Genomic DNA, 24,890 nt, shown 5'->3' with positions numbered 1-24,890 from the left:
TCAATCTCTATAAAGTTTTTTTTTAAATCTTTTGCAAGAAGAAAAAAGTAAAATATTAACAGCCATCTGTTGTAAGAAAATAAATATCCTTTCAGGTAAATAAAGCAGAGTAATTTTGGATTCTTTATCAATTCCACCCAAAGGCTTGGTTTGAGGATTTAAGTGAATTTAGCCAAATAAAGTTGCTGGATAAATCACAGGGTTTAGGAACAGATACAAAAAAATAAATAAATCACAATCTCCCAGCCAAACCTTTTCTAGCATGGATTACAAGTCACGGAGAGGAGTTGCCAGCTAGTTCTGACAATGTTGGGCCAGATAAAATGAGTGATCTGGGTTGTTGTTGGAAACTTGTTTCCAATGCCAATAATCCCAGATATAAAAAACTGGTTTTCAGAGATGCCTGATTTAGCCAATTTTGAGAAACGTATACGCACTCTTAATCAGAAAATGTCACATTATTTCTCTCTTTCGACAAAATAGATCTTCAACAGGCTGGATCAATTTGAGATTTTATTTTTCTTCTCTAAATTCACAAAATGACTGATTTGATTGTGTTGTTGCTGCCATGGGAGGTGGGGTGGGAGATTTTAATGATTGCTAGAGGGTGGATTTTAAAAATTTTGTAAGCCACTCAGAATCATCCATGTGTGAGGCGGATGGCTATATATATTTTCTTAATAAATAAATAAATGAATAACAATCAGGTGAAACTTGGAATGTAGTTCTAATTACAGGTACTTTGCTTTATTTCTCTCTTTCTAATAGAATAACAGAGTTGGAAGGACCTTGGAGGTCATCTAGTCCAACCCCCTGCTCAGGCAGGAAACGCTATACCATTTCAGACAAATGGTTGTCCAATCATTCTTAAAACCATCCAGTGTTTGGCACATCCACAATTTCTGAAGGCAAGCCATTCCACTAGTTAATTGTCCTAACTGTCAGGAGACTTCTCCTTAATTCTAAACTGCTTCTCTCCTTGATTAGTTTCCATCCATTGCTTCTTGTCCTTCTGTGTTTGCTGTTGCTTATATATCTATTTTCCTTTCTCTTCACTGATTGTTCATTTTTGTTTTGTGTAAGTTTGTTTAATAGTAGTGGATCTTACAGTTTGATTTTGTCTGGGGTGTCATGCAAACCATCAAAGTCATAGTCGAAGATTGGTCCACTAATCACGTTGACTCCGTTACGTTCAATAGCGTATCTCTTCACCAAAACCCGCTGGAAATAATTCCAGACCTCTGTGGATGTACAAAAAAAAGCAGGCAAGATTATCCTAAAGACTACCAGAGAAAGCATTAAATCATAGCAAAAAACGCTATTCTCTGGGTAAAGTCCTCACCTTTCCGCTCAGAGATGTTCTGCAGAAGGACATAGAAATACTAGTAATAAACCCACACTTTTATTTCATTAGATTTATAAACCCACCTGTGCCCCCAACACCATAACAATGCCAGGTAGCTGACAACAATAAAAAAAATGTAAAGGAAAACCAAAAAGAACATCTGGAAGGCCAATAAACATTCATCCTAATATACCTAGTCCTCAAAAGGCCTGCCACCCACCTAGCAAGCCACCATGCTTTCAAGACCATTTCCACAAGCCTAGGGAAGGGATCACATGGATCTTGGGGTGGGGGGGGATGCTTTCCCAGAGGAGAGACATTCAGACAGAAGAAGTCCACCTCCTGAGTCCTATCAGATGACGCTGTTTAATCAATGGGACCCAGAGCATGCCTTTCATGTCTGCACTCACAGGATGGACAGAAGCTATAGTCCAGTGATGGCAAACCTTTTAGAGATCGACTGCCCAAACCACAACCATTTATTTATCGCAAAGTGCCAGGGCTGCATCAGCATTGTGGTGCCCTCAGGGGGGGCAGGGAGGCGCCTCTGAGTACCACGTCTGGCATGCAAAAACTGGGGACATAAAAATGGCTGCCGCCACACTGCAGGGTGCAGATACAAGGCGCTGCATCATGCAAGAACGGGGCAGGGCTAGTGAGTATCATGCAGGAACTAGCCCCATCCCATTTGCAGTGTAAAGTGCTTCCCCCTCCCTTTTCTTCCAGTCCAACAATGGTTGGTGACCTCTGCTCTACCACCTCTACTCAAGCTTGCTAGTTGGCCGCTTCGCCTCCTTTGTGCTGGGTAGGGCTCCTGCTCCAGGTGGCAGCCTGATGGACCTGCTGGTGGTGATGGTGCGCGTGCCAACAGAGAGGGCTCTGAGTGCCACAGGTTCACCACCACTGCTATGGAGTGGCACTCCATCAAGTAGCTAGAATTAAAACGAGGATTCAAGCTTCTGTTAAAGATAGAATGAAGGAGATTCTCAAGGTCTATGGAGATTGTCACGGTCATGGTTGCCCCAAAGGTGCTTTTCAAAAGGCAACTGGGCTTTCTTGTTTTTTTTTTTTTTCCTTGAAAAAAGAAGAACTGAAGAAGCTTCTGGGATGAGAAGTTTCTTCAAGGGAAAAAACCAAGAAAGTCCAGCTGCCTTTTGGAAAGCACTTTTGGGATAGAATGAAGGACAACGTCTGTTACAGATAGTCCTCGATTTAGGAGCACATTTGGGAACAGAATTTCTACTGTAAATTGGTGCATTTGTAAAGCAAGTCATCATGGGACTTTACAAGCAGTCCTTGGCTTATAACAGTGATGGCGAACCTTTTAGAGACCTAATGCCCAAACTGCAACCCAAAACCCACTTATTTATCACGGGTGCCGTGAATTGGGCCATCTGTTTAATCCTTTGGGCACCTTCTAAACCATAAAAATATTGATCTTCGCTTTAGGCAAAAATATCAAGTAATGAAGATACATTGAACTGAGCACAAATGCTGGATGAACTTTACCCTGCCCATATTATTATTATTATTATTATTATTATTATTATTCAGTTATGGAAGGAAACATGCGGTGCCTTTGAAAATAATCTGGACCTTATGCACCATATTCTAACATACATGAACTGGAATATCACGAAAGTTATGTAGATCTACATCTCCCTGAGCATTCTTTAGATAAGCAATTTTGGCATTTGATAAAGTAGTAGTGATTCTTCTGCTCCTATGATTACCTAAACTGAATGTTAGTAGGATTCTAAGATGGAGAAACAAATATTTTTACTGATTGTGTCAGTTCCACAGAATATTAGCTATATATTCTAAAATAGGCCTAATATTAAAGACTGGGATTTACTCCCTTCCTTTGCCAACAAACAGAGGGCCATGAACAAAGAACTAAGTGCCCTTCAGTGGCTGGAACAGATTGGACAAATATCACATTGTTCTTCTCCTACAAAAGAAAATGAGCTCAACTGGTATTGTTTTCCTTGTGGCGCTAGGAAAGTGTGATTGCACTTTCAGTCATTGAAGTTAGGTAGATCATGCCTTTCATCCTCCCTATATATTTTAAGGAACTTCACAATGACTTAGTACCAGTATAATTGAAGGCATTCAATTTGTTACTGAAGACTGGATACAAGCAACAAGCATCAACTGTGACCATTTCTGGAGCTCTCTGATCTTCCAGAGTGACTCTGTGCCCTTAATATCTCTTGAGGGTTTTTTCCCCCTCCAATGTGTTCAATTTATGTATTTATTATATTTCGCCTTTAATGTTTATACAAATAACTGAAGGTGGCTAACAAACACCCTACTCCTTCCTCCTCCTATTTTCCTCCCAACAACAACCCTATGAGGTGGATTAAGGTGAAAGAGAATGACTGGCCCAAAGCTGGCTTTCATGGCTAAGTGGGGACTTGAACTCAGAGTCTCCTACTTTCTAGCCTGCTGCCTTAACCTTCAGGCCCAACTAGCTATTTTTCAGAGAACCGCCTGGACAAATCCCTGCAGTTTTCTTGGCAAGTTTCTTTGGAAGTGATTTGCCATTGGCTCTTTCCTAGGGCTGAGAGGAAGTGACTGGCCCAAGGACACCCAGCTGGCTTTGTGCCTAAGATGGGACTAGAATTCAAGATTTTCAGTTTCTAGCCTGACACCTTAACCACTATTTTAAACTATCTCTCATCTCTTGGTTTAGATTACTGGAAACTGTTCTACATGGGGCTGTTTTGGGGAAGACTTCATAAGTTCTACATAGTTCCAAGTAATTATATTTTAACTAATATGATTAAAAAACCAGTGCATCAAATGGTACTATTATTCCAGCTGCACAAGTTTTACCACTTTGCCCATATGTGCAATTCAAGATGCTGATTATGACTTTTAAATCCCTAAAGAGCTTGAAACTAAAGCGTCTAGAATACTATATGTTTCTGACCAAGCTAAAAAGCCCTCCCTCCAAATTTCTCCCCACCTAGCCTTTTAAAATATTCTAATAGAAGTAGCTGTTTGGATGACTACCCCATTCTGTGAATCCATTGTTGCTTGAAAATCATCTAATTCAACTCTCAGCAAGATGTAAAGCAAGTACTTGGCTTCTCCAAAGCAAATTGTAAAACTGTTTTTATTTATTTCCTAACATTTGTGCATCCTTCTACCTCAAAGACACAAAGATTCAAAAACCATGTACTTACTTTTGAAAGCAGGATACATGGGAATGACATTCGTTATCAGGAAAGCATCATATTTTGTTTCTACCGAGGAACTGAGTTCTAAAAATTAAAAATAAAATAAGATGTTTTTATGGCATGCCAGAATTAATTATACTGGTAAACTTCAGGGTTCATGTAAAGCAGGGGTCTTCAAACTTGGCCCTTTTATGACTTGTGGACTTCAACTCCCAGAATTCCTCAGCCAGCATGGCTGAGGAATTAGCAGAATTCCTCTCCAAGTCTCAAAACCAGTGCAACCAGTTCAACATCTATTTTGCACTGGCAGCTTGATTTTTAGACATTGTGGAGAATATTCGTAGCTCGGGTTGTACATTTAGGCAGAGGTTTGTTCTCCGAGTTGGCTGCTTGGCTCCCAATTTGATATTTATCTTTATCTTGATTTTTATGCCAACCCCAGAAATATAAAAATGGACAGGTGTCCCACATCTGCTTACGGGGAGGAAAAAGGAATCCGTAAGACATTTGTCTATCCACTCTGTATGCAGTACAACTCTGACTATTGCTTGGAGAAATGCGCAAATCAGGTCTTACACAACTGATCACCTGGTCTGGCATACCAGGTGCCTCTACCTGCATCAAAAGAAGAAGAAAATAGACATTGGAAACAAATGCATTTCTTTTGGTATTCATATTCTATATACTTGCATTATATACAGGTAGTCTTCCCTAAACAGTCACAATTGGGACTGGGAAGTCCATCACTAAGCACAATGGTCACTAGGTAAAAAATCATGTGACCAACTATCAAGCTTACAACTTCTCTTCTGCCTACGTCATTAGGTGAATCACTGCAGTAGTTAAGAGAGATATCTTGTGACTACACCTGCGATTTTACTTCCACATTCTAGATTCAACCTGCTTGTTGGAAGCAGATTTGGTGAAGGTCACAAATGGTGATCACATGACTGCAAGATGTGACAGTTGTTAAGTGTGAGGATTGGTTGAAAAGCTGGGGTATACTTTTTCAATCATTGTAACTTTGAGTGGTCACTAAACAAGACAGTTGGTAAGCAAGGACTACCTGTGGTGAAGGGGCCATTGAAACCATGGCTCATATCCTGTTACATTGCACCTTCTATAAGGAATTACAAACTCAACTTATAACTCCTTAGCTGACAAAATAGCAAGGAAATTCTGATCTCTTCTGTGTACTCATGTTACTATCAGATCAGCATGATACAGTTCTCTGAACGTAGCTAAATTCTGTTATGCTGCCTGTAAATTAGGCAGACTTTGACCGTCCATCCATGAGTCCACCATTATTTGCAATGCACTACTATGCCTTATTCTGTTCTATTTTATTTTGTTTTAATTTTTATTCCGATCTGTGATCATAACAGATTGAACTGAATTGAAGTATATTCAAAAACTAAAACACAAATCACCGAGACTGAAGAATTTATTTAAAAACTTAGCTTTCGTCAGCGTCTGCTGACATCATCAGAATTCTAGCCAGGATTGAGAATCACGTTTTTATAATCTCTGTAACGCCAATCATTTGGCTAACAAATGTGTTACCGGTCTGTTCGGCTCTCGCCCTCCCATAGTTAATTGCTCTATTGTTGTTTCCGTCGCACTCGTTGACAGCTGTTTGAATTTCGGCGCTCTGCTCCTCTCCTCACGCCCTGCTCGTATCTTCAAGACTATTTTAGATAGATATGGGCAAGCAATGCTTAAACATGCCAGACATTGGGAAACTGGCCAAACTGAGAACCAAAAGAGACTATACAAACGTGATTCTCAATCCTGGCTAGAACTCTGACGATGTCAGCAGACGCTGACGAAAGCTAAGTTTTTAAATAAATTCTTCAGTCTTGGTGATCTGTGTTTTAGTTTTTGAATATGAATACACCCAAGACAATCCCTTTGTGAAGCAGAGTGATTGGTTCCAAGCAACCTAGTGAGCTTCTGTAGCTCAAGATGGACTTGGACCAGGGTCTTCCCAGTCCTAGTCTATCATCTTAACAATTATTAGTTCAACTCTCTTCCTCATTCCTCAAATGTACACGTTACAAACTATATACAATGAAAGATGACTGCGCTGAACAGAGGCTGGATAAGCTGAGGATGCTACCAACACCTCCTCTCCCCACCCCTGCCACTGAAACAGAGAACAGGCAACCTTACTGACCTGTTTTGAAATAGTGTAAGATGTCCAGAGAGGCATCTGAAATGTTTCACTGTAGCCACTTTCAAAGTCATGATGATGCAAGAGACTATACTTTGTACGAAAAAGAACTGCTGGACGACCATAAAGGAGATGCTTCTCTGTAAATGAAAGATAATAGGAGAGGAACAATGAAGTTTCAATACACAATTTTATCAAAGCCGTTTTACAAAACTCTACAATAAAAAACTGGTCAGTGTGTTCTTTCCCTGCACACAGCCATATTGTACCACAAAGGAGATTTAATGCAATAATATGGAGAACTGATACAGAAGATAAGAATGAGTGGGGAAGTCTTTAGTCTCCATCTGTCCGATGACATGCTTTCACTAAATTACCTTTAAAATCAAATTTAATTTTTTGTATGTTATTCAACAGCAAGTGCAGATTCATTACTAGAGTAGGAATATTGTGTGCAGCCAAAATTTACATAACCACTAGATGGTGACAAAGAGATGTAAAGAGTCTCTTTGGTTCCACCTAGTGGTTGTCTAGTCTTCTGCAGTTGAGATCTGTAACCATTAGTCTATAAATTATGAGGAAGAATTAGAGTCAACCCTTAGTGACAGAATATAAAAAATAACTTGTTTCCAAATCTATATAACATTATCAACATTAAGGAAATGACAGAAGCAGGGAAGCTGACCATAAGGGAAAAAGGTGTATCTAACATTTATATAGAGATGACTTTTATTAAAGTTTCCAAGAATTCTTTTGTCAGGGAATACCATCAAGCATAGTATTGCTCTGTTTGACTTTTTAATTAATGTTAACTGCCATGAATAAATGTGGATATCAGTGGTATATAAATAAAATGGAATCAATCAATGCAAAAATACAAAAAGGGGGAGACCAAAGTAATTGGTGTTTGAGCTATCTATGAAACAGGTCACCTTGGCAAGAGCCGAGGCGGCGCAGCAGTTAGAGTGCAGTACTGCAGGCCACTTTAGCTGACTGTGTTCAGCAGGTCAGCGGTTCAAATCTCACCGGCTCAAGGTTGACTCAGCCTTCCATCCTTCCGGGGTAGGTAAAATGAGGACCCAGATTGTTGGGGGCAATGTAAAATATATATACATTGCTTACTGGTGTACACCACTTAGAGAGTGCTTGCACTTAAAGCAGTATATAAGTCTCATAAATAAATAAATAAATAAATAGTCTGCAAACATGTGAAACTGTGGTGGAACATAGTTTGGAGATTGAGGAGGGAGGGGCATGGACCTTGAATGTCTGATAGGTAGGGCTAGGTCCCTCCCTAGCAGTTTGCAGAATCTAGCTATAGTTATGCAGATAGTTGTTTTAGTCTGTCAAGATTCTGTCTGTAGGCGAACAACAATATAGAGAAACTACTCAGAAGTAACTCCATGTGTTGTTCTTGGTTCTTATTGACTGATAGTAATAGGTCTTATCACACCCAGAACTGCTGACACAATCCACCAAAACTTGTTGGGAAGAAGAACCAAGCACATTTTCTATTTCCACAATTTTGAACTCGGACAATCCAAACCTGCTTTTCTTCAGAATGGGATACAGGATCCTTGATAAATGGAAAATAAAAGAAAGATCAACTAGGCAGTCTTTAGATTAACGAAGCAAGAGATAATTTAAGATATTGTATTAGGTAAAAAGAAGCCAAGTCAAGTAAGATTACCTGGTGGCGGGACGCATCCATCCTCAGGTAATACATTCTCAGGGTCGTTGGTATAAAAGCCTTCTCCTCTTGTGTAGGTTCTCGCTGTTGAATAATATCTTAAATTATAACATCTTAATTTAGGCCCAGCTTTAATATAAAGACTGCATAGTGGATCTCTCACTGAATTTGCACCAAGTGGATTTTGAGCTAATTCAACAAGAGATGGGAAGACAGGGTGAAAAAGAGCTCACAGACATCATGTCTAGGTAAGTACAGTTAGAACAGCTGGTTAAAAAGAGGAGTTAGTTTATTATCGAATTAACTTGCAAAAGCAATTCATTGATTTAAATGTATTTGCGTACGTTGTTGAAAACCATCAAATTGCTTTTGCAGTTGCGTACATCAAAGGTTAGCTGCCAAATCTGTTAAAACCTTATCATACCGATGGAATGCACAATTTTTTTTAAAAAAAATAATCAGATTGATATTATGATTTAGAATGCACAATTATGGAGAGAGGCCCACAGACCAGTAATATGATTGGCAATAATCGGTTTTTTTATTGGATTTTCTATTGAAGTCTTACCTTCTGTTCCTTTGGTATAAGGACGGCGACTCAGTTCATCCAACCTATTCTATTTGAAACAAAAACACACACAAGAAAAGATTATCTTATTTCTATCTCTGATCATTTTGCTATAAAGCCAATCTGGTCTTATTAAAAGAGTTACTGCTAACTTTTCCTAACTGAAGGGCAAGCTCTACCAGTTAATGCATAACTTCTGCAATCAGTCAGATCAAAATGGGTTTTCAGGATCACTTGGTCCCTGTACTCAGAGTGGGATTCAAGCTATTTCACACAACCTCTCCAAGGAAGTGTGGGTTCAATGGGTTTGGGGAAGGTTTACCAACATTCTCCATCCAGAGTCACTTGTTGAGATGGGCGGCTATAGAAATAGAATAAATAAATAAATAAATCCAACTATATAAGCTCAGGTAAGTAAAGATAAAGGTTTCCTTGCCAGTCTTGTCTGTCTCTAGGGCAGTGGTTCTCAACCTGTGGGTCGGGACCCCATTTGGGGTCGAACGACCATTTCACAGGGGTTACCAAACAACGCAGCCCGCCATTTTTTCCCCCTTTTCCTTAGCTGTGCTACTCCCTTTTATTCTATTGGCTTTTGAAAGCCAATAGAATAGACTCTCTTGAACAGAGTCTAATTCTATTGGCTTTCAAAAGTCAATAGGAATTGTCCAGGCTGTCTCTGCCCTGCTGAGCCTGTCAAAAGTCCCATTCTGCAAACGGTGCTGCACCAGTTGAGTAGTCCTTGACTTATGACCGGTTGAGTAGTCCTCGACTTACGACCGGTTGGGGGTCACGGCATTAAAAAGGTTGAGAACCACTGCTCTAGGGCATGGTACTCATCTCTGTTTCTTCCCTAAGGAAGCCAATGTTGTCCAAAGACATTTTCCATGGTCATGTGGCCAGCATATGGAATGATGTTATTTTCCCATCAAAGTGGTACCTGTTTATCTACTCGCATTTGCATGCTTCTGAGCTGCTAGGTGGGCAGGAGCTCAAACAAGGAATGGGAGCTCACCCCATTGTGTGTAGCTTGGGTCTCAAACCCGGGCTGTCAGCTTTCCAGCTGACAAGTTCAGCATCTTTAACCGCTGAGCGCCCTGCTCAGATAAGTACATCATTTAATATAGCTTATGCCAGAATTGGCAGGTGGAAATCCACAGCATGCTGACATCATATGATGGATACTGACACTAGACCGGCTACCTCATTTACCTTGGGAATACAACATCTATTTATTTTCACTGTAGCTTACTGCACAGCACAGTCAGACTCTGTTCATTCATTCAGCCCATAGCACCCCTAGGCAGAGATCAATATCTACATGCCCTTCAAAAGAGACAATAAAAAAATGAAAAAAGAATAAAAAAGACCAAAACACCTCCCCTCAAGCAATCAACACCCAGATAAGTAGAGATTAATGCCAGGATTAATACCAAAGCAACAATCAAGATGTAAACAATATCTCAATCAAGGAACTACCAACTCAGACAAACAACTTAACAGTAAACAAAAGCCTAATCAAAGAATCACTTAGAACAGGGGTCTTCAAACTTGGCCCCTTTATGACTTGTGGACTTCAACTCCCAGAATACCTCGGCCAGGCATGCTGGCTGAGGAATTCTGGGAGTTGAAGTCCACAAGTCATAAAAGGGCCAAGTTTGAAGACCCCTGACCTAGCACACTCCACCAAGATTAAACAGGGCAAGCCACGTATATATGAAAAGATAGCAAACCCCACTCCCTTCTAGCACTGATGATGTTACTTAATTTGATAATGAAATGTCTGCAAGGATGAGAATATATTGACCATAAAATCAATGATAATGAGCTCTTAAGAAACATCCATTCAGCGGCCAGCTTTGGATTTGGTATTGTTTTTAAATGGTGCTTAATTCTTTCTTTAAACAAGGAAAGATGGATTTTTTTTCTCCAATTCTGGGAGTTGCTGTCCAGACGTCTTAAAGTTGCTAAGGTTGAGAAACACTGCTCTAGATAGATATAATTCACTTCTTTCTAGCAGATTTAGAAACAATCACCTTATGAGTTTCCCAGTTCCAACGAAAGTCATGAGTTTACCTTATCATCACAACTGCATCCCAGATCATAGTCAGATGAAGGAGTTGTAGCTACTGGATGGAGTGGCCTTGCTATTTCGTCAGGCATGATGGGCCTGTAGATACTGCTCCGGAGGAGATGATTTAAGCTTCCATGTGTCCCATTATTGGGAGCAGGCTTCAAACCAAGGAGATCTGGAACAGGATTAAAAATAGCATGGGAATATGGTTGTAATCAACTAAGTTTGAATCAGGTCCTGCTGGATAATTCACTGCTGCTGTCATGCTTCCGACAGATGAAACTCTTCAAAAGAACTTCAAGGTATTGTTTACCTTAAAGAATCTTTATTTTGAGTAGCATAATATCGGCACTGCATAATTGAAGCCAAAAACTGAATTCCCCTCCACTGAACACATAGTATCAAAGCACAATTCCCTCCTCCAATTAACAGTCATAAATCACATTCCCCAATTAGCTTGAAGCGCGGGCTTCTTCTCCAGTTCTCCAGCCCACCAATTCCTTATCAGCTCTGGTTACAATAACCTTGTTTCTCACGCTAGGTTTAGTGTTGTTATGTCTAGCTGGACTCTCGTTCACATCCCCCCCCTCCCAGCATCATCTAACTCTGAAAGCAAAAGGTAAAAGATGGCTACATTTCCATCTGTTATCAAAGCAAAAACATCAGATGTTAACAGCGTTGACAGCTGTATTTCCAAATCTCTAAACTGGAATTACAATAACGACATAACAGAGGCAGGCAGTTTCTCTTCTGAACTGCATAGGTAAATGTACACTGATTTCCTTTAGAATCCCTTTTTACGACCTGGTAATCCCTTAATTCAGGGTAGAATTAGGGGCGACTGGATGGAAGTGAGCATTTACCAACCAAATACCCATCCTGATGCCTACCTGGAGTTTGCAGCAGATATTTTCTCTTTGCGCCCCAGGAGAGAAATATTTGCCGCTACCTAGCATTGAACTCTCAACCTTCCGAATAGGAGGAGAACGTCTTCACCACTAGGCCATGGTGCCACTCACTGATTTCCTTTAGACAGTGGCTAAGAAACTTTACTAGAGTTATTTTGTAGCTGGAAGGCAGAAAAATTTCCTTCATGACATGGCAGCTAAACCAGGCTTCCAGTACTGGATTCAAGTTCACACTTATTTATATTACTAAATGTTGGAATAATACAGTATAATAGGTCTTCATGTTTTTTATTTCTTTTTCCCCTGTAAGAACCTAAACTGTATGATTTATTTAAAAAACTAATGCCTTACTGCAACATGTGAATAGTTTTATTTAAACAAACCACGTTTGAAGAAGTCAGAATGTGCTATATATGAACTCAGCCTGTGAGAACTGACAGAATCTAGTCATATAGGCTCTGCTTGGAGTCTTTTCTTGTTATCGCCCATCCTGCTAATCTCCACATGATAATACAACATTTGATCATGATGCTAGTAACATTTCTGGAGAATACGGAAGACTCTTAAAGAATATACTTTTATGTATGTGTAAACACTAACACAAGAATATGAAGTGAGGATAGGCAATCTTGCCCACCCAACACAACTCAAATCTGAATCCTTACACAGAATTTAAATTTTATGTAAATGAGTTGGTCCAATAAGTCTTTCTGGTACAGGGCAGCGTTTTGAAGCAGTAGGATGGTCTACTAGTAAGATCATCAGCATAGTCAGTTTTACTTAGCGATTGCTTCACTTAACAACTGAGTTGCCGCTCATAATTATGGTCACTAAAACAAAGATTACATATACAGAAAATAAATTTAGGGTTTCGTCCGTCTATTAGATAATTAGATAGCTAGCTACAGAAGCAAAATAAGTGAATCATAAGATCCTAGCCAAAATGAAAGTGGAGAAAAGAGATCAAATATGCTATTCATTTGCTTTTCAAATGCAACTTTTTCTTTTTTAAAAAAATGCAAAACTACTTACCGCACATAAGGTTGTACAGTTCAATATTCTCAAATGGAGGTACTTTTGTCTTGTATTTAAATGAAGGCCCATAGCCTAGAAAGACTGTCTAAAAGAGAAAGACAGTAATATTAATGCTGTCAACTGCCACGTGAGCTTTTCTGTTGCTGAAATAAAATAAAGCTCAAAAATAAAGTAAAGAACCATCAGGGATTAGCTCTTTTCTTTTCTTATGTTAAAAACAGCCACCCTGAACAGCCTTTTTTATATGTCCAAAACATGCTTTTTGACTCTTTTTTTATAAGATTAGCTAAAGCACCTCACTGTTCCCAATTTTGTGCCAAGATAGCAAACAGAATTTATTTTAGTTCTTTTGAAATATAAATTGTGGTCTTCCTGTGGGGTCCTTGGTGCTCTCTGAGCTTGGTTGTTTTCTTGCAGCTGTTCCATTACAAACTAGGCAACACCATAGGTGCACTGATGATGCTACCTAGTTTGGTAATGAAACATCTTCAAGAAAACAACCAAGCTCAGAGAGGACCAAAACTCCACGGTTCAACCTTGACCTACAAATAATTATCTTCTGTTTGGTCTTGCTTTTGATCTTGGTATTTTGCTTTGTTCTGAGTTTTTTTTTTTTCCTGTTGACATTTTATTCTGGTTTCATCCTAAAATATTTCAATGCAAACCAGGGGTCCCCAGCCTGTGGGCCCTGGCCAACTACTAGGTCATGGCCTATTTGCAACCGGGCTGCGTGAGGGCGGGCCAGGGTACACACATGCATGCACGCAGCCCCATTTGCGAGAGTGGCAGGGCCGGTGCTTGGAGCCCCATTTGCACGAGTGGCACCCCAAAAGCTTCCCTTTTATGGGAGAGGAGATGCACTTCCAAGCCACCTGCTCCTGATGCTCCAAAAGCAGAGCGCTGAGAGCAGAGGTTGAGTGGGACAAGTACACCCTGCTCAGCTTTGCTGATTCATAGAGGCTGCCTGTGCAGGACACCCGATCCGCTTTTGGAGCATCGGGCAGCTTTGGTGAGTCTGAAGGAGCAGGAGATCGCACCCCAAAAGGCTCCTCCTCTGTGCCAAATGGACGAAAGGCTTTGGGGGAGCGATCTCGCGCTACTTCTGGCCTTCTGTCCCTTTGCAAACGCTTTTGGCACAGAGAAGCCTGAAGTAGCCGAGACCTTGCCTCAAAGGCTTCTCTTCTCTCTTGCGTGAGGGGAACTGTGTGTGTGTGTGTGTGTGTGTCTGTGTGTGTGTGTGTATGCGCGCGCGCACAAAGACTCGCTGCTTGCACAGCCCTGTTCCTCTCTCCCCTCCGAAAGCCGGGCCGCCAAGTTGCAAAGGTTAGGGACCACTGGTATAAACCACCTGGTATATCCAAAGATGAATAAAATAAGCTGCAATGAATCTTTAAATATTTTCTCACTACCCACAGCAATAAGAAGATTAAAGAAATGTGGCTTAAAATTAAAATATACATTGATAAGTTACTGTAAGATATATATACCAACAATGCTAATTACTGATTACTATCTACTACTACAAGCAGTTTATTGCCTCTACCTGCATACTGTTGATCTTATTGTCATAGCCATGATCTCCGTGAAAATAGCATTTCCCAGTTATTTTCCTAAACACATCTCCAGGCCTCCTAAAAACATTAAGAAGATTCTTGAATATACCAGCAGTTAATTTCTATAAACATTAAGGTTCTACTTCCAGTGGACTGCAGAAAATATTGTGGATTTGCTGATCTACAAATCTCTAAAGAAACAGGCAACTTTTGTTTTCTTTCTCAAATGGTGGTTGAGGATAGCAGTATTCTCAGCAAGTCACAATGACACAAAGATAACAACCCACACAGTAATACCATTGTACAAATCATGCCTCTATCTAGCTACATCTCAACAGCTGGAAAGTACATAAATTATATGATTAGTACCATTGCATCATATGCATGTTTCACATAGCTCAAGCCCTTTTGATGGCACATATGTGCTGTCATCAACCTGCATCATAAGATTAGTGCCTTTGATAAGCATATCATAGGAGCATTACATAGAAGATGCATTAGAGAAAAAAAATCTCTCATAGAAATTCTAAAAACAATGTTAATTTTTTTCTTAAAAAATAAGAACAATTTTTAGTACATCTTGACTTAAACTTAGTGAGCTTTCAATGGCTGGGAAACACTGTTTTACAGGCTAAATCTGGCCTCCAGATTGGCTAGTGGCTATTGTTTACTACCTAAAATTGCTTTTATAAAATAAAGACACTTTGAATAGTAGGAAGTCTGGTCACCTAAATTATGTTAGAAAGTTATAGTTGTTTAACTCAGAAGACACTATGAAATAAAGAATCTATGTTGCTCTTACTACATTTTTGAGCCAGAGACTTACTAAAATATATTTTACAAATTCCATACAGATTGGGTTCCAAAGTGTCATATCACAACTGATTTCTTAATGATGGCCCATAATCACACTGAATTAATCAGTTAAAAGAGTTTGCAGATGTCATATGTGGATAAATGGGAGGTCTACAGCAAGTCAAAAAGATAAGAAAATTCATATTTATTTACTTGGCCACGTGCCATCTTCTTTCCACCAACAAATGAATATCCTCAATTCTTCGGTTATTTGCATAATGCAAACGCTTGGGAAGATGTTGCTTCAAGTAAGGTTTGAAATGCTGGTCTGGCTTCTTGCACTGAAACAAAGGAAGTAGGTTCAGAAAGGGGCTATGGAAGACATTGGCCAATCTACCTGCTAATTGAAATAATCACTGTTTGGTGAGGATGAACAATCCCCATTTTGTAGACATTGTAAGACTAATTGTGAGATTGTAACCTGGAGAAAATCTATGTGGTCATGAAGAGCTGACATTGATTTGACAGCCCATCAGTCAATCAAGACCAAGGATGGGCAATTAATTTCTCCACGTTGAGAAACTGGGACTGTTGTGGACGACCCCACCAATAGGGCTATGAAGGTGTGTAGGCATGCAAGCATGCATGCACATATTTTTTAAAAATAGCAGTCACCTTCAAAATAAAAGCAATGCACTTGTACTGTGAACATGGCATATACTTATTTACATGCAATTTCTAATTTCTGATTGACCTCATGTGGGCCGGAGGAGAGGGCCAGATGTAGCCCAAGAGCCATAAAATGCCCAGGTCTGATAAAAACCAAATGGACCATTGATCCATTTTGTATCTTAGCATCAGACTTTCCTCTGTCTGAAAGCAATTCCAAAATGGCTTTTACCCATCATTTTAACTTAGTTTTCCTTTCTTGAGTAAAAATGTTGGGAATTAAACTGCTAATGTTCTGCAGATGTTCTGCAGTGGTACAGCCCCGTTCTATAAAACATGACAAGAACCACCATAACCATCATACAACTTTCTCCATGGAAACTACACTTATGAGGATTCCTCTGAGAACACTGACTCTTCATTTAAAGCCACACCCAAGTTAATAAATCCAACTATACACAGCTATCTTTTTTTTTAAAGTGCTCTAAGAAGGGAGAGTACTAAGATACTTACTGTGAGATTGGCCACAATGGCTTTGGGGTCAACTGTTACGTGAATGGGGAGATTTCAAACAGAAAGAGAAAGAAAAGTCAAAATTGAGCCATTAGTTGAGTTTTCAACACACAAATGTTCATATGTAATTAGGAATGTAATGCATAATTCATATGCATTAAACTAAACTATAGGTTTGGCTATAGATTTTCCAACAGAAGAATCAGTGCTACTAAAAAAGCGAAGCTCAGATCTTAAGATGAAGATCTGCTAGAGCAAGCTTGGCCCACTCTAGAACCCGCACAAATTGTTTTGCAAACATTAGCAGAAATGCACTGTCTAATTTCTCTTTGCTGACAATTCTCAGGGTTTACTTCATTGTGAGGCAAAAACATTTAGATCTCAAGTTTTTTTTCAAAGATCTGGTTCTATTTAACAATTAGTCTTATCAATTAGGTAAATTTACCCAACTTATCTATCAAAAAAAGCAACTGTCTTTTCTGAACAATAACTCTGTCTCTCTGAAGGTGGAAGAACCTTTATAAATATATTCCCTGCCATCGTATCTTTTGGAAACCAAGGTCAGAGACAGCACAAAAGAAAATGGACACATTTCAAGCTAGAGGGTAAATATAGAAAGGTAAACTTACATTTAACATTACTATTAGCTTTGGCACGAATACGCCCTAAAGTTCCTGGTATCAATGTTATGTCATCCACGTTAGACAGATAGTTGCTCAAATATTCGGTTCTTTCGCAAGTAACATCTTCCATTCCTACAGAATAAGCAGCACCACTGCATTATTGAAAGAAGTATGTTTAGCAACTCCAATACATTATACATATATTAACAGCAGCCCACATAGTATATGCCAGGGTTGGAAGGGTGAAAACATACCTACAAACGATATGATTATATTCAAAATTCTAGAATGCGCGGAAATGAACAAACTTACGCTAGAATTAAAAGACAAAGAGGCAACAGAATTTTATGAAATATGGAACAAATGTTATGATTGGCTAGAACAGAGAAAGAAAAAGATATGATTACTAATGTAAATAAATTGTAAATAATATATATGAGATGTATAACACAGTTCTGTTAAGGGAAAAAATGTATCTTTCATTTTTATTGTTGTATAGTGGAAAAGGAATAAACAAAAATTAAAAAAAAGAAAGAAGTACGTTTAGACATTTGCTATTTAGATGTTGAAGAATGAGATATCTTTATATCACTTTTAGCTTTAAAAGACATATTGTTTAGATCAGGAGTCCCCAACCCTCTGTCCGTGGACTAATACTGGGCCACGGCATGCCAGCAACCAGTCCACACAAACAAGCCAAGCCCCATCCGTGGGATCCAGGCAGCACACAAAACACACACTCTCTGGTCTGTGGAAAAACTTTTCTCCACAGAACTAGTCCCTGGTACCCAAAAAGTTGGGGACCTCTGCTTTAGATTTTACAAATTTATAATAACAATTTTTTAAAAATGGGGAGAAATCAGAGGAAAAAAATCTTTAAAAAGGAATCAGGGGAAACATGTATTAATCTAAGCTTGTTGTTTAATCCAGAAATAACTTCCACAGATTTAAATGATTCTGAAAAATGACTGCCATTTCAGCAATTAGAAGACATTAATGCGCTGGATTAAGTTATAAAGATTAAAGTATTTCCACAAATGTAGTCTAAGTGGCAATAAGAAGAGGAGTCTAACCTCTGAAGTTCTGAACAGCAGCCAAGAAGTCTTATCAAGCTAGCCATTGTGCCAGTCAAAAATGTGAATTAGAGAATAAAGTTATATGAGATCATCAAATCTGTTTATAATCAGCTAAAACTACTTTTGATTTTTTTAAAAACCACAAAACTGCACTATGAATTAGCTGTTCAGAAATCTGTTCACAATCAATCTGTTTTAAAAACTTTGTACCTCATCTTAGGCTGAATCCATACTATGTGCTGGCACATCATAATTTCTATATTTAAATGCAATTTCACTTCAAATACAGCTCAGTTTAACAGTCCCAAAGATGCTTTTTCAAGAGGCAACTGGACTTTCTTTGTTTTTCCTCAAAGACATTTTGCTTCTCAAATGTCTTCAAGAAAAACAAAGTTGCCTCTTGAAAAAGCACTTTTGGGGAAGCCATGGCCTGGACGACTGAGAATCTCCACAGACACTCATCTTAACAGATTAATAAAATACCTTCCAATAGAAATGGGGACTTTTCTACATAAAAACCAAGGAAAACTTTTTAAATTACCATGATCACCCACGAAGATAATGTTGGCACATCGGTGTAAATTCAGCTGCTTTAGTCCATCCATTAGTTGCCCAAGGATCTTGTCAATATCTCTTAGTGGACCTAACATCTATATATGCACACATATTTACACAAAGAGGAAGAATTAATCTTTTTTTAACTGTATTACAAGTAAACACTATCAACCCACTCAGTTTTCATCTGATGATACCAGATGAAAACATACCATTATGTACGTTTCTATAAACTGCTATAATTATATCAATTGTACTATACTGTATTATATTATATTAATCTCTCTGAAGGACTGCTTTACGCCAAATATCAATATAGTCCAGAATGATGTTTCTTGTATGGCTAACCAGAAGTTTTTGGAAAAAAGAAAAGATTGGTAACAATAACTTCATTCACATTATTCCTTAGCAACTGTTTTCAGAGATATTCTGACTCATCCCTCTGAGTAACTGAGGTCTAGAGATGATTGATATTGTTTATCTTTCAGGTATTTATTCTCTTTCATTATATTCTTAATATGAGAATTATGAGAACACTAAAATATTTGGAGTATCTTATTATATTCAAAACAGCATTATCAATACTAATAATATCTGAAATAAAGAACAGATTAAGATTTTCCGTAAAACCTATAATGTACATCTGAACTCTGATTCATAATATGAGAAATCATTCATTTAAAGAATTAAGCAAACCTGAAGATATTCTAATAAGCGTAGAGTTATATTATAATGTGCAACCATAGTCTTCTGATTTTGGTGTTAAAGAATATCACACTTAAGCTGTTTCACTTAAAAAATTAAAAGTTGTAGTGAGCTACGGTTCTTTAACCCTTTTTTAATCCCTAAAAGCCTAAGCTCATCTCTAGAAACCATGTTCTAAAATAAAGAATCAAGCATGGAACCAAGATAATTTTAAAACAGATGGGTCACTTCAGTTCATAAAGTTTATGGGATAGTATTTTTCCAACCTTAATTTCTAACAGTACATTTATTTTAACAAGCTAGAAGATGGGAATCCATGTATCCTGCAGGTTTCATGGACCTCACTCAGTGAATGATTTTTTTAAGCAAAGTTGAACAAGAAAGAAAGAAAGAATGCTGTCACAGAAAAAGCTTTTTTTCCATTCTCTCTTCCCTTTCAATGTGGGAACTCTAATGTTCATTACAGGGCACATTCCTGAATCCCAAATGAGTGTTTTGAGTAGTTCTCATTTGTTTATTTTAAGGCAAGATTTGTCTTTGATAATATTATGGTATTGCCAAGATAAAAAGGATAGCAACCCCATTTACATCCTATGTCCAAATTCATCACGAAAGTCTGAAGAGACATTTCATACTGTGAAACACTCAAACATCATCTTGAATCCATTTCTATAGGTCCATATGGTCAACCTTTCATGTTTTCAATCTATGTTTAAGCCATATCCATGTCCTATAATGATTCTATACGCAGAATGAAGGCACCTTGTGGATACAGGACTTCCTTACGATCATATTTCATTCAACTTGATCACTGAGTGTGATTGTTCAATAGATACCCCAGATAAATCTCCTTTGAAGTTACTGATATTCATTGCTTCAAAATATTCATAAAGCTTCAAGCAACATCCGGTATTGCAAAAATTTGATACCATATAATTATCAGTCATGAAATTAGGAATTATAAAGGACCACAGACCAATTCTTATGAAAGAGGCTTCATTTGATATCTCCTGCTAAAGGAAACCAATAGTGACATATCAAGTTGTGAACAGGAGTAACCTAGCAAAATTTCTTCAACCCTTTGCAAGTATTACAAATAGAACTTTCTAGAGAGCCAAATAATAAGTTCCAAGAAATTCATTTTGACTGAAAAAAATCATTGTAAGGGTGACAATAAGCATGATTTTACAGGCTAATCCAATACTATCTACCTGTGAATCGAACAGTTTAAATGGATTTTTGCATCTGAATCCTGTGACATTTTTAAACAAAAAGAGGATCTAAAGATTACACCAAGAGACAGAGAATGCTACCCAAGGAAGAGGGGGGAAGAAGGAAAAGACAAGCACCAAATGATTCCAACTGTTTGATGGCAATCTGTGGTTGTTGCCTTTCAAGATGGCTGCACTGAAAATTCGATTTGGAAGACGTTCCTCCCAAAGTTGGGAGGACAAAAAAAATAAAATAAATCAAGTTGTTTAAGAGTCTCAGTGGTTGATATGTACCAGTTTTGAAAACTTACTTTAATCCGACGGGATTCCGCAGACAAGTGTTCCATTCTAGGTACTTTTCGTCTTCTCTTGGAAGGAGTAACACGTCTTTTCTGAATCCTCTTAGGACTGATTTTTCTTTTAGGCCTTTTAGGTGGAGTAAGAGGGGGCCCAAAACTACTCTCCTGTACTGACGGAGAGAGATGCTTGGACTCAGAAAAAGCTCATCTCAACATCAGATAGTTAAAAACTTCCCGTCTCTAGGACACGGCATGCCAAAACTCTTGGTTCAAACCATTTATATTGTGTCTATGGTCATGTCAAGGTTGAAAAGAAGAATTTAATTATTTGTGATAATCATCCTGGGGTCTGCAGGAAACAACATCTCTGAAGAGGATGTCTGATTTGTTTGTTTGTTTGCTTAGGGGGCCAATACTCTTTTCAAGTTTATCAAGAGAAAGCAAGCATCAGTAGTAGGAGCCATTGCTACTACTGGATGCTCAACATACTTATGTTTTAAATTGTACTAACTAATCAATGCTTCTCTATTGGAATAATGGTAAGATACCAATTCTCTTGTGCTGGAGAGAATAAATTAAAATTGTTCATATAATATTTTTATACTGTCAAATTCCTAGTCATCATCAACCCCATGCAGCTGGAGACATGCCCAGTTTTTAAAAGACATCCAGACTGATCTTTAATGGGGAGGGAGGAATTGAGCAAACACACCCCACATTTGCTTCCTGTATTATAGGATATCCTTAGGTAGGATATAGGATACCATTAGATTTAGCTATATGCTTTCCACAATTATCGTGCTGTGGAATGTGAGGAAAGGCTTGAAAAACTAGGAGAGGGGAAGATATGAATGAACCATGTATTAAGAGGAGGAGAAATCATCTGAAAACAACAGAGCTGCAGTCCCAAGCAGTGCAGAGATGCTGGATGCTATTCAAACTGATCTTAAAAAGAAGCGACTTTGCATGCAACTCCAATTGACAGCTGCAATGAGAGTTCTTGGCAACTTTTAGGATCAGATTCCCCGAACAGAGAAGGATATCACATACAGGAAGATAGTGCAGCTTATTTATTTTTTTAAAAAAAAATGGAGAAAGGAAGAAGCGAAGAGAAGGGAAGTTGAAAATTGGCAAGGATTTGCTTCTATCTGCACATCCATTCTCCATCTTTGCTGTTCCAATCACAGAGCCATGTTCTTGGAAGATTTTTTTTTTTTTTAAACAGGATTACCATCTGCCATGTTATTTCTTTGCTTTTGGACAAGCAGCTGGAAGGGAAATGCTAATCCAGTTCCATTTCTCTCTCTCTCTCTCTCTTTCTCTCTCTCTTTTTCCAGAAAGCAGCTTCAGTTTTCTTTTTTTTTTTAAAGATAAAAATAAAATAAAAATAAAGGAGAGTAAAAAAATAAAGAAGAGAAGAAAAAGAGTTCAAGCTTCGTGCAGCCTTGATGAAAGCAGCAGCAGATGGAGGGAGGATTCTCAAGAGTTTACTCACTCTTTCCAAGAGAAGCGCAGCCAGAATTTTAACTTATGCCATCAATAGGTCTAATAACAAGAGCTCCCATTCCAGGGTAGCATGTTAGAAGAGCAGCCCAGCAATCCTTAAGCGTACGGATGTTGTCCCAAGTCATTGATCATGGTAAACAGCACTGGTATAAACATTCACAAAAGAGATAGCTTCTCTTTCTTAAGAAATTAAAGCTAGGAAGAAAGCCAAATCTGTATTAATCAGCCAAGTCTTAGCTTTACGTTGGAAGAATGAGATCAATACAAGCTGAGGATGATGGGACCTAGTGTTCCACCTTCTGGAACCGAAAGAACTAGCCAATACTTGCACTTGAAACAAAAATGTCTCAACATAGGACATTAAATACCAAGATATCGTGGTTAAACATGCAATGTTTGTCAGACAGAGGATTATCCAAGTGACAGGGCTAAAAACACAAAAACAAAAAGTAGGTATGAGACCAGAGAACCATGATTGGATATCTTAAATTGCTTTGTCTCGCTATAGCTCTGGTGTTATTTATTTATTATGAAATTTATTTGCCACCCATCTTGTATCCAATGACCGGTTAGGTTACTTTAAAAAAAAAAAAAAAGGAAGACCATTCTAAGATCTTTGTGCATTAGCTATCATTATTGGGATGCAGCCTCTACAAAAATTATTGTGACTTTACATACAGATTGCTAGTTAATCAGTTGTCTGGTTGAACTTGCAAGCTGACAGATCAAAAATGTGTCTAAAGCAGTGGTTCTCAACCTTTTTAATGCCGCGACTCCCAACCAGTCGTAAGTCAAGGACTACTCAACCGGTCGTAAGTCGAGGACTACTCAACTGGTGCAGCACCATTTGCAGAATGGGACTTTTGGCAGGCTCAGCAGGGCAGAGATAGCCTGGACAATTCCTATTGGCTTTTGAAAGCCAATAGAATTAGACTCGATTCAAGAGAGTCTATTCTATTGGCTTTCAAAAGCCAATAGAATAAAAGGGAGTAGCACAGCTAAGGAAAAGGGGGAAAAAATGGCGGATTGCGTTATTTGGCGACCCCCGTGAAATGGGGTCCCAACCCACAGGTTGAGAACCACTGGTCTAAAGGTTCCTTACATCATCAACCTTCACTTTCAGTTTAGCAGTAAAACATCTCTAGGGAAACTGCCTAGAATCCCTCTGGATTAAGGGAGGGATAAACTGCCCAAATAAACACATTTACCAACTGTAGTCAGCCTACCATGTAGAAAGTGCTCTCATTGTGAGACAATGTGGTACACTGAGCGGATTACTAAATATAAACAGAAGAGACCAAATTTCAAATCTTGATCTCAGTGAGGGACCACAACCCAAAATCATTACTAGGAAAGTCAGAAGGGAGAAGAAAGTCTCATATTCAATATTCTGATTTAGTTGGCCAACCTGGAGCCTGGCCTAGACCCCTGGACTTCATTAATTCCCATCAGCATGGGCAAGACTAAGCTGAGAAGCCAGTATCATTGTATATTAAAATCAAATTTTAACTTGCAGCCAAATTAGTTCTATAATCCTCTTGGAATGGGGAGGATGGGAGTCGTTGATGCTCTCTGAGTTTGGTTGTTTTCTTCCAGATGTTTCATTACCCAAACTACGTAGCAACAGCAGTGCTACTCTAGTTTGGGTAATGAAACGTCTGCAAGAAAACAACCAAGCTCAGGGAACACCTTCATTTCAACCCTGAGCTACAAATATTCCTCTTTATTGGTCCTCTTGGAATGATTTTGTAAATTATATTCTAAAGGAAGAGTTTGGACCTATGGACTCCAAACCTCATTAACTGTTTTGGCAAGAATGACAACATTTCTCCTCTGGTAATATGGTAATACAACTCTTTTAACCATCCTAATTTTTCCAGGGGAAAATTGTTTTGTTGTTGTTGCCCTTGTTCTTGCTTTCCAACAACACTAAAAAAAGGATCAAGGGTGAATGCATTCTGCATATAATAAACTTTCAGGTGAGGATTACCACCTTCCAAATAGAAATTACTTTTATTTAATTTGTAATGTATGGTCTAAGATTCCTGCCATGAATCCTATCAAAGGTGACCATTAAGATAGCAAGATACAAACAAAACATTGCTATATGCCATATCCTGAAATGATACACACAATCACACACCCACACAGTAGTAAGCATACTAGCAATAATTACATGCAACCTTCTTCACCCACAATTCTGGGCAGGTGATATTTCTTCATTTTAACACCTGAATCACTATAAAATTTAACCTGTAGTGGACTTTAATGCCTTGTTTATATTTTCCTCTGCCTATTCACAATCCATACTTCTATGGGGATGCAGTCAAAACAATCATCTTAACTATGATATGACTGTGCTATGAGTTCACAACATGCTTAGTTATACAGTAGTAACTTTCCCAAAGTA

General features: G+C 38.5%; 1 protein-coding gene across 9 annotated transcripts in view; it reads right to left on the bottom strand.

Annotated features, from left to right (window-relative positions):
- Nucleotides 1–24,890, bottom strand: part of ENPP2 (ectonucleotide pyrophosphatase/phosphodiesterase 2) — an 81,452-nt gene that overhangs the window by 4,898 nt on the left and 51,664 nt on the right. For 4 of the 9 annotated variants that reach the window (XM_039365067.1, XM_039365064.1, XM_039365065.1 and 1 more), the window contains 14 exons: nt 20,987–21,139; nt 18,746–18,854; nt 17,135–17,260; nt 16,506–16,537; nt 15,537–15,664; nt 14,519–14,606; nt 12,973–13,060; nt 11,035–11,207; nt 8,962–9,010; nt 8,394–8,477; nt 6,707–6,843; nt 5,010–5,145; nt 4,537–4,614; nt 1,109–1,241 (listed from right to left, as the gene is read on the bottom strand). In XM_039365067.1, coding sequence (XP_039221001.1) covers nt 1,109–1,241; nt 4,537–4,614; nt 5,010–5,145; nt 6,707–6,843; nt 8,394–8,477; nt 8,962–9,010; nt 11,035–11,207; nt 12,973–13,060; nt 14,519–14,606; nt 15,537–15,664; nt 16,506–16,537; nt 17,135–17,260; nt 18,746–18,854; nt 20,987–21,139 — 1,514 coding nt within the window. The remainder of the gene's footprint in view (nt 1–1,108; nt 1,242–4,536; nt 4,615–5,009; nt 5,146–6,706; nt 6,844–8,393; nt 8,478–8,961; nt 9,011–11,034; nt 11,208–12,972; nt 13,061–14,518; nt 14,607–15,536; nt 15,665–16,505; nt 16,538–17,134; nt 17,261–18,745; nt 18,855–20,986; nt 21,140–24,890) is intronic. The other 5 variants (XM_039365069.1, XM_039365070.1, XM_039365071.1 and 2 more) reach the window with 3 other exon arrangements.

The sequence above is a fragment of the Crotalus tigris genome, unplaced genomic scaffold, assembly GCF_016545835.1.
Source record: "Crotalus tigris isolate CLP2741 ecotype Arizona unplaced genomic scaffold, ASM1654583v1 scf7180000019953.484404808:943566, whole genome shotgun sequence".
Classification (NCBI taxonomy): Eukaryota; Metazoa; Chordata; class Lepidosauria; order Squamata; family Viperidae; genus Crotalus; species Crotalus tigris.
Note: the sequence above shows the minus strand (reverse complement) of the source record. Positions and strands in the feature narration are given on the sequence as shown.